Here is a 9,986-nt window from a genome sequence, read left to right on the forward strand (position 1 = left end):
TAGGCTAGTAGCGTAGTCATCCAACTCGAAGCTCAAAGTTCACCTCATGTCTTATTCTCGCGGCGGACCAGCCTTCCCCCTGGTATCTCTTCAGACGATATTGTATTTTCAGTGATGGAGGACGATTTAGTAAGCGAGTATGACTCGACCTGGGACACGGAGAGCGACGGAGACGAGCCGGGAGAGAGCCACACGCGTCGCTCCAGCCAGGACAGAACTAAATCCTGGGGCTTAGTATGTAGCACTTCCATTCATCTTGTCTTATTAGAACACAGTGTGTTAACTAGCTACGGGGTTCTCACTAGCCCGCTAGCCAGACATCCGCACCATGTGTAGTAGGTTGTATAGCTAATCTTATCTTTAACACCAAGTACTCCATTTAGCGCAAACATAATGCCAGAGATTAGCTAGCAAAGCGTAGCCCGCCTGAAGTAGCTAGCTCGGGGGGGTCCGTCTAATCCCTGTTTACGAGCTAGCTTGGGGGTCCGTCTAATTCCATGATGGAAGGTTCTATGATGGAAAATTAAATGACATTTGAGTTTCATTCAGGTCGCAATCGCATTCATTTTGACGACCAGAAGCAGCACAATAGGCAGTACAAACATTTCTCATAATGAATGTTTGTATTGGTTTATTAATGTTTTAATGCCGCCTGAAATGTCCCATTTTCAATTTCAGCATTTTTTGAAAGTGAAACCATTTAACCCATTTAAGATAGCAGCGATTAGCTATCTATGGATTAGCCAAACTGTTGAACGAACACTGCTGGTTGGGAGGAAATGTCATTATTTCTAGTGAGTCTACTGTCTTGTAACAGCATTTAGGTTAGGCTTTTCTTAGGACTTCTAGCTTAGCCAGCTGTGGGTTTGGTGTAGCAGTAGTTAGTCGGCCATGCTATCTATGGGTTTTGTAGTTCACCTTCATCGGGAACATAGGAGTTCTAACGCAGTCCTTCTCAACGGAAAAACTACACATCCCAGAAAGCATCTGAGAAGACTGCTTATTAGCTGTCTTGTCCTTTGCTTTTCTATCGCTTTTCATCCCCCCATCCGCCACTATGTATACTAATTGGATATTGGTCTCTTTTATGTGGTTATTAATAATAAGTAATTGGACGTGTTAACAATTCGTGACGTTAGAATTATAAGGTTCTATCTCCATTTTGGTCCAAATTGAGTTTTTTTTTTTTTCATAATCTGATCCATTAGGTGTTTATTAATGCCTGTGTGGTGTTATTTTTTTTTTAATGTTGACATTTTTGAGTTAGTAATTCATCAAATACAAAGGTTCCATCACAGAACATAATGGAATGTAAAAACTTTGACGCTCAATATCTCTGAACTGCCCTAAACGGAGATAGAACCTTATAATTCTAAGCTCACGAATTTACTAACCCAAATGAACCGTTGTTAAACTAGCTACGTGTTTAACACACTTGATACGACAGTTATTATCTGAAATGGAAATAACCTTCAAGGCATTTCGCCAGCTAACAGCCCAACCCCTCATGCATCATTGTGAAACTGACATGAATGATTTGGGGACGGGGGTCGTAGTAGCATCACTAGCATAGCTATGGGGGACGTACAATGGTACGGTAGCCAGCAGAATGTGTCAAAAAAAAACAAACAGACCCTGGTGTGTGTGGACCTGGTGGTTCAGGTTTACCAAACACTTCCATCAGCTGTCTAAATAAATAGTTCAACATTCTATCATCCGTTTTATATCTGGTTAGATTCCTCTGATGTGCCATACAGGCCTACATGTAGGGCTGCAACTAACGATTATTTTGGTAGTCGACTAATCTGTCGATTATTTTTCGGTTAGTCGCGATTAGTCGTGTGGCTTTTCGCTGCGCGTAAATGGCGACGCAGAAGCATAAATCCGGCTTAACTAGCTATCTAACCTAACGTTACGCCAAGCTACAGCTGCTCACAGAGCTAGTTGACTGGCTAGCTAGCATTGCTGGCTAGACTACAGACAGCTCACGTTAGTAGGCTACGCTTGGCGCTGTTTATCTTACAGACAGCTCGCTGGTGGACTCAACATAATTGAAATAGCATTCACTTATCAAGCATCATTCATGATCATCCACCATGACTACCTGGTATTTTAATAGCGACCACCCCTCACTTCATTTCATCTCGCGTTCTCCTGGCTTCAACATGGAAAACCCCTGCTACGTAACGTTACATACAAGCGCCTCTGTCTGTCACATGCGCACAGGGCAAATAAATTAATAGCACAAACGCTCATAGCATGTACAGCCCTGTCCATGAGACGTTGTTTTCCAACATGTAACAGTAAAGCTAACATAAACATTACGACCCTAACAATATAACGTTAGCCAGTTGGCTAACAACGTTAGCTAAAACTTACCCAGCTGATTCTTGCATGGCTCCCTAAAAAAAAAAAAATCCCGTTTTTTTTAATATAAATTTTTTATGCGATTAGTCGACAACAACATTTCACGTCGACGAATTTTCGTAATCGATTAGTCGTGACTAGTCGACTAATCGTTGCAGCCCTACCTACATGTGTGTGTTTTCTAATCGCATCTCTGAGCTACATCATCAGTCCAAGTAGTTAACACAATCTATTATGTAGGCTAGCTGGCTAGACTGAATTGGGCTTCTGGGGTGTTCAAGTAGTTAGTAAGCCGGCTAATGCAATGCACATCCCTCCCCTTTGAAATGGTTAGCCTATTCACAGAGGACTTAATAGAGGTGACTAACTGTTATACACCGTAATATAATCTTAATTGAAGGCACGGTTATATCCTCTGCTTGCTGGTCTTATACTTTACAGAGGCTGGTAAGATGTGTTTTTTGGATGTTTACCTAATGAGATTTTTTCTTATTTATTTATTTTAAATAGTGGTCAACCACATCCTCAAGAAACATCAGGGCAGCAAAGGACATGCAGAACTACAGGCGAGGGTATCCAGTAAGTTTGAAGGGTCCTTGTTATCTTCCATCAATCAGCATCCTGCCATTGTCTTGCAGTAGTAAGCCATCACATGGAGATCTCTGATTGTGCTCTTTCTCTCTCTCTGTCTGTCTGTCTCTCTCTCTCTCTCTCTCTCTCTCTCTCTCTCTCTCTCTCTCTCTCTCTCTCTCTCTCTCTCTCTCTCTCTCTCTCTCTCTCTCTCTCTCTCTCTGTCCATAGAATCTTACAGATGATGAATGCCCTGAAGACAGAATGATGAATTTAAAATTCTATCTCAATGAATACGCCTCCTCTCCTGATGGTAGGCGTAGGACACATGCAATTATTCCCCCAAGCAGTTGCCACTCAGTGTGTTTAGTTTAGTTTAGTTCATTGGGATCCTCATTGCTGTTTTGCGAATGCAATGAACGATGGAGATGAATTGTGTTTTCCTAACCCATAATAACAAGTGTGTGGAAAACATGTATACCGGTAATGATGTGTATTCTTAGATAGTTACCGGTACTTTATTGATATGGTATACAAGTCTTCCAGCACCAGTAGAGCTGACAGCCTGTCACAGCAAACTCTGTCTTTTTTTTGTTATTTATAGTAGTTAGGTTTTTTTATACTGTACTCAGTACTTTTATTATACTCATTCTTGTTTACTTTGCTTAGATGTTTATATCGAGTCATTTCATAAAGAATGGAAGACGGACTACAAGAGACTGGAGAGAGTTCACTCCTACATTCAGTGGTGTGTATTGCATTTACGTTTATATTTTTGGTGTTTAGTAGCAGACTCCTTTATCCAAAGCGAACAAATACATTTGACTAAGGCAGTGAATCATAGCCTATCCTCAGTCATAGCAAGAAAAATAAGTCTATGTTAGGGCCAGGAGCCATTGGCAGTCATAATACTAGAAGAAGGAGAATATTTTAAAATATTATTTACAGTAGAGAAACTGTAGAGATCTCAGGAGGGACAATTAAGGTGTAGCCTGAAGAGATGGGTTTTCAGTCTACGACAGAAGATGGGAGTGACTCTGCAGTCCTGACAGCAGTGGGAAGCTGGTATTGCATTAAATGTTCTTGTTAACTTTGTAGTCGCTTGTGTTTTTGTTTGGATGCCAATATGCATATCCAACAGCCCAATTAGAATTCATGTTTTCCAACATGTTCTAAATCGGATTAAATGTGCTAGCTTCACACAGTGGCAAATGATGTAGTAAAAAAAGTGCTAATTGTTAAAAGTGAACTCTGAATAATGAGTCTCTTTTATCGTATTTCAACCATCACAAGCCAGTCAATAAAAGCACATTTTTCCTCAGTGAAAAATACCCCCGCATTAGAGAATCAATGCTGGTGTTGATGGTTATGATATCTAATGTTCTGTACCTCAAGTTCACTGTCCGTTTATCCTCTGTCATTCCCAGGCTGTTCCCGCTGCGGGAGCCAGGAGTGAATTACATGGCCTCTGAACTCACCAAGAAGGAGATCCAGGTAACTGAAGAGGGTGGCTGTGGCTTAGGAGGTAGAGCGGGGCGTCTAAAGCCCAATTTATACTTCTGCGTCGAATTTACGCCGTAGCCTACGCAAGGGCAAGTAATTACAGAAAACGTAAATGACATTTCTGTCATGGCTTCCGCATTTTGGCCTACGAGAGAGTCGGAATCATGTCGGAATCATGTGCTACCAAGCGGACCAATCACAGTGCTTACGGTCTGCGTAGGCACTGCCGCGTAGTTACATTTTTGGAGAGGTGCGCGTGAGCCTACGGCGTACGGCGTAGATTTTACGTAGAAGTATAAATTGGGCTTAATGATCGCAAGGTCTGCGATTCGATCCCCGGCTCAACCTGTCCACCATGGGCAAGACACTGAACCCCAAATTACTCCCAATGAGCGGGCTGGCGCCTTGCATGGTAGCTTGCCGCCATTGATGTGTGAATGTGTGTGTGTTCCATTTACAAGGAACTGATTGTCAGCTTCCACATATCTTGCATGACAGTGTTGTGTATTGAGTCCTTTGAAAAAGTGGTGGCAGATGGTGCCTTTGAAGATTAGGGAAGACCTTTTTGTTGTTGTTGTTTTTTTGTATGGTCTTATTTCTATTGCAGCATATTGGATGACTGTCCTTCATATTCTATTCACCCAGCTCAATGTAACATCAATAGGTTTTGGCTATTTATACCCAGCCAGCCATGATGTATTAAAATGTATATATGCATCATGAGGTTTATAGCCTACAAATGAAAGTGTATAACTCAAGTGCCCAGGAGAGATGCATTGTAGTTATTAGGGTGACAGAGACACATCCAATACCAACATGCCTATTGCCCTGTCTAACCGTAACCCTAGCTAGTTAGAAGTAAAAAAAATGTTTGCATTTTAACCATTTAGCAGACGCTTTTATCCAAAGCGACTTACAGTTAGAGATTACAGGGACGGTCACCCTGGAGTAACAATAATAATAGTAATAGATTTGGACATTGTACAGAAGGACATTGTACAGAAAGACAAGCAGAACAAAAAACAAAACAACAAAAACAGAATAAAGACACAGAAGATTTTATATATATATATATATCGTTTGACTTGATTTTGTCTCCTACCATGTGTCTTCAGGCCTTCAAGGACAGTGACGAGGCTAAGAAGAGGCTGGTAGAGTCCTATGAGCTCATGCTGGGCTTCTATGGCATCCAGCTGGTCAACAAAGACACCGGCGAAGTCAAGCGTGCGGACAACTGGAGGGAGCGCTTTGCCAACCTTGAACGGTGAGACACTGAACCTGTCCCCATGACAACCTGTGCCAACTTTATAGGATGTGGGTCTTTGAGGCCATATATGGACTTACCTATGACCTTTTTTTTTCTTTTTTTTTAGACACAATTTGAATGAATGAATGAATAACTCCCGTCTTTTTTTATTTGTATCTTGTTCGCCATGTGTCATTAACTGTGAATAGTTGTCCTCGCTATTAACGTGCTGTTGTTCCTTTTCCCCCTCCTTCAGGAACATGCACAACAACCTGCGTATCACCCGTATCCTGAAGAGCCTGGGGGAGCTGGGCTTTGAACACTACCAGGCCCCGCTGGTCCGCTTCTTCCTGGAGGAGACCCTGGTCAAGAAGACCTTGAGCAGCATGAAGCGCAGCGTGCTCGACTATTTCCTGTTCGCGGTGCGGGACAAGCGGAAGCGTAAAGACCTGCTTCGCTTCGCCTACCAGCACTACGAGCCCAAGGACAAGTTTGTGTGGTGCCCCAGAAAGGTCCAGAAACAGCTCAAGAAGAGGCCGGAGTCTGTGGGGAATTGTGACGGGACAGAGGAAGGCCGCTCACGTGCCAAGGGTAAAGACGGAGAAGCAGGGGCGCCCCAGAAGGACGAGAAGGATGTCGAGGATCTCACGGACACACCGAAGTCAACAGAAGAGGCAGTGGGTGGAAGCGGGGACAAACAGACAGAGGGCTCTTCTGTTGATCCAAACCAGACTGGCTCTTCTGTCGATCCAACTGACCGAGAACTTACAAATACTAACAACAATGACAATACTGAGATGGAACACTCAGGAAGCCCGAAATCTGAAAAGGGCGATCAAATTATGGAGGAGGAACTTAAAGATAGCAGTCAATCAAAGGACGGCACCCAGGAAGTAGTCAAAGGCAAGCAAACTGCATGTGTAACAGGGTCAGAGAAACCATCGAAGAAGAAGAGGGAAGCTGACAAGGAGATGCCTAGCAACGGTCCTGCAGGAGGGGGCCTCAGCAATGGGCGCGAAGTCCCAGACAACAGCCAACCTGGTCAGGCAAGCCTGTCAGTCAAAGAATCAGAAGGTTCTACAAAAACCTCTACTGATGGTTCGACAAAAACCTCTACTGATGGTTCGACAAAAACCTCTACTGATGGTTCGACAAAAACCTCTACTGATGGTTCGACAAAAACCTCTACTGATGGTTCGACAAAAACCTCTACTGATGGTTCGACAAAAACCTCTACTGATGGTTCGACAAAAACCTCTACTGATGGTTCTACAAAAACCTCTTCTGATGGTTCTACAAAAACCTCTACTGAAGGTTCTACAAAAACCTCTACTGATGGTTCGACAAAAACCTCTACTGATGGTTCGACAAAAACCTCTACTGAAGGTTCGACAAAAACCTCTACTGATGGTTCGACAAAAACCTCTACTGATGGTTCGACAAAAACCTCTACTGAAGGTTCGACAAAAACCTCTACTGATGGTTCTACAAAAACCTCTATTGGTGGTTCTACAAAAACCTCTACTGATGGTTCTACAAAAGCCTCTACTGATGGTTCTACTAAAGCCTCTATTGAAGGTTCCACTAAACCCTTGTCAGAAGATTCCCCTAAAGATTCGCCCACTTGCTCCTCGGAACGAGCGGAGAAACACAGAAGGACTGACTTTAGTATTGTGCTTGACGATAAAAACGAGGGAGCTGAGATGGCACATACAGCTTTGTCTGGCGAAAGCACAGAGAAACATGGAGATGACCAGGCAAATGGGACAGACCCTAAAAATTATGTGGAGGCAATGGATGTGGAATCCCCAAGCGCCACCCCAAGTTTAGACCAGGACATGGGAAACTCCTGAAATGGGAAAGGGGGGGGCGGGCAGGCAGGCAGGCAGGCAGGCAATGTCACTGTCACTGAAGGGAAGAACATGAGATAGATAAATGAGTTTTCAAGCCTTATTATTTTCTGCTGTCTTCTTTAATGTGATATGACAACTGTTTATTTTTGTTTGTAAATATGTATGGATTAATGAACTTACCTGTTTACATGTCTGATGAAGTCAGGCCTGGGATGTTGAGTTATGGTGATATCTGATCCTTTTTTCTAGGGTTGATCCTGCAATTGTTAGAAAATGTGAGGAGATACTTTGTTAGCTGGCATTCCGAACATACTGTGCGAGAACTTGAGATCCCTATTGATTGATTATTAACATTTAAACCATTTCCCCCAGACACAGATTAAGCCTATAGTCCTGGACTAAATAACATTTTCAATAGAAAATCTCCAATGAAGATTCATTTGAATCTAGGATTAGACTTATTCTGTGTCCCGGGAAACTGCCCAGGCTTTAAGTTCACGTAGTTCCATGAAAAAGCAGTTATTAATGATATCATGCTTGTTTAAACGTTTTGTTTTGACCAATTCTTTCACAAGCTGTGAATGCAGTTGTTTTGCACTGATCATTTGTATTTAGTATGAAGTACATTCTGTGTTGAACCCTCTGTGAAACGGGAACATGATTGTAATGTCTGTCGCACTTTATTTTAACGGTATAGTAAAAGTAACCCAACAGTAAGTAACCTAGGATTAACTCAGCAATTAAGTGGTCAAATGATTAGACGACACCAGCAAGGCACCATAGTGTGAGGTATCTGTTGAATTCTTTGAGGTAAGTACCAGAAAGGACCCGTTGTTACCACATAGTTTCCTGGTAAATACTAAAGGTAAATACCATAAGTCAATGGTAAATGCCAGTGGAACTACCGTAAAATAAGGAGCGACTGTAATGTCATTAGTATCTTTAAAATATATATATTGCACAATTTGAATATTGTTTTGGCTATGATGGATATATGTACAACAGACATTGCCAAAAAAAAAGAACAGACTTTGATTGTATATCTTCTTGGCAGTATTGGACTAGAGATGAAGCTATCTGATTAAATTACCTTGTCTTCGAATTATATTGGATGGGATGTGGGCTCTTTTTCTGCTTTCAGGCCAGGAAGGGTCATGTTGGTTCTTGCTATTTATTGATTGATTTTATATTAATTGTTTAATTCACTTTTTTCTTTTGTAAAGTCAGTGTATTATATTTGATTATCCAAAGCCCTATCCCCCTCCTAGTTTATTGAATTGCAAATCTCAGGGAAAACCCTGTGGCAAATAGTTAACTGTTGCCCCTTTTTCTGAGGTCAAAAGTCTGGATCAGAATAAAAATGTTCCTCCCTTATGGAAATGAAATAGTCACAATTGTGTCAATCTTTCAGGAGATTAATTGGCCTGATTGAAAGTGTGTATGAAGAGGGTTATAGATATTGACTGCTGGGTGGGGGGGTGGGCTTGGAACCTGAAATTTCACTTGTCTTTGTCCTTGCAACCTCTAATCTACCCTTCCCCTGTTAAATGACAAGAAATAAAGATTGTGTAACTATTCATTGATGTATGTCTTCATTTTCCATGTATCCTAGGACTCCCCGAATGATGTTACTGAGTGGACTATCTTGGTTACATAAATACAATCAATGTAATGAGTAATGAGTTATTTCATGCAGTACCTCTTACTTGAAACAGATTAACTAAGTCACCATCAAATGAGATGCTTTAGAAATGTTTTAGATTGTAAACTACTTTCAGCAGGGTATATTTAGTACTGTATAGCTGCAGTAATCTGTGACATGTATACTGTATACTTTATTTCAACCCTGATTATGAATATGGTACGACATGTTATTAGAAGACTAACAGTTGATAATACCTGACAAAGAATGGCATTCTGAATGATATGGCTCTTCCTAGCCCCTACCTCAGTCTGGGCACGTTTTGAAGGCTAGAGCTGTAATGATTTGATGGGTAGCTATAGTGACACATGGTGATAGAGTAAGAGCTCCAGTTCCGCTGCTAGGACAGTGGACATTACACCATTATTTGTCATTTAAAGGTACTACACGTCCATTGAGGGCCACATAGGTCGGTTTCCAATTGGCTAATGGACATCAGTCGCTCCCCGGAATTTCAGGAAACATTTAGCGCAACCCACTTTTACTGGCTCTAAGTCGTGCCCCTCGTACCTCGCTCTCCCCTCAATCAGTCCCTCTTCTGGCAGTCACCCCCCTCCATCCCTCTCTCCCACAGTGCGCGCACATTGAGCTCAGCCCCTTCAGCTGGAGGCTCGGGTTTATCTGGGACCTACGCGAATGCCATTCAGGATCCGTGCGCTGTAAGGTGAAGGAAGGGTCCGTCGCGAAACCGGGGGGAGAGCGAGCGATCAGGACTGGGAACAGGGTTTGACTTTTTTCCGCGTAA

General features: G+C 42.3%; 1 protein-coding gene across 1 annotated transcript; it reads left to right on the forward strand.

The window, feature by feature from the left end:
• Positions 1-111: 111 nt before the first annotated feature.
• ogfr (opioid growth factor receptor) lies at positions 112-9,971 on the forward strand (the record flags this gene model as incomplete). The annotated part of the gene is made up of 8 exons (XM_080534265.1): positions 112-234; positions 2,878-2,946; positions 3,169-3,250; positions 3,607-3,685; positions 4,365-4,431; positions 5,556-5,704; positions 5,943-6,732; positions 9,816-9,971. Exons 1-8 carry the CDS (start codon positions 115-117, stop codon positions 9,969-9,971), a joined length of 1,512 nt encoding a protein of 503 aa, XP_080390391.1. The 5' UTR covers positions 112-114.
• Between the last annotated feature and the right edge of the window lie 15 nt (positions 9,972-9,986).

Source organism: Nansenia antarctica (genome assembly GCF_963989245.1).
Source record: "Nansenia antarctica genome assembly, chromosome: 6".
NCBI lineage: Eukaryota > Metazoa > Chordata > Actinopteri > Argentiniformes > Microstomatidae > Nansenia > Nansenia antarctica.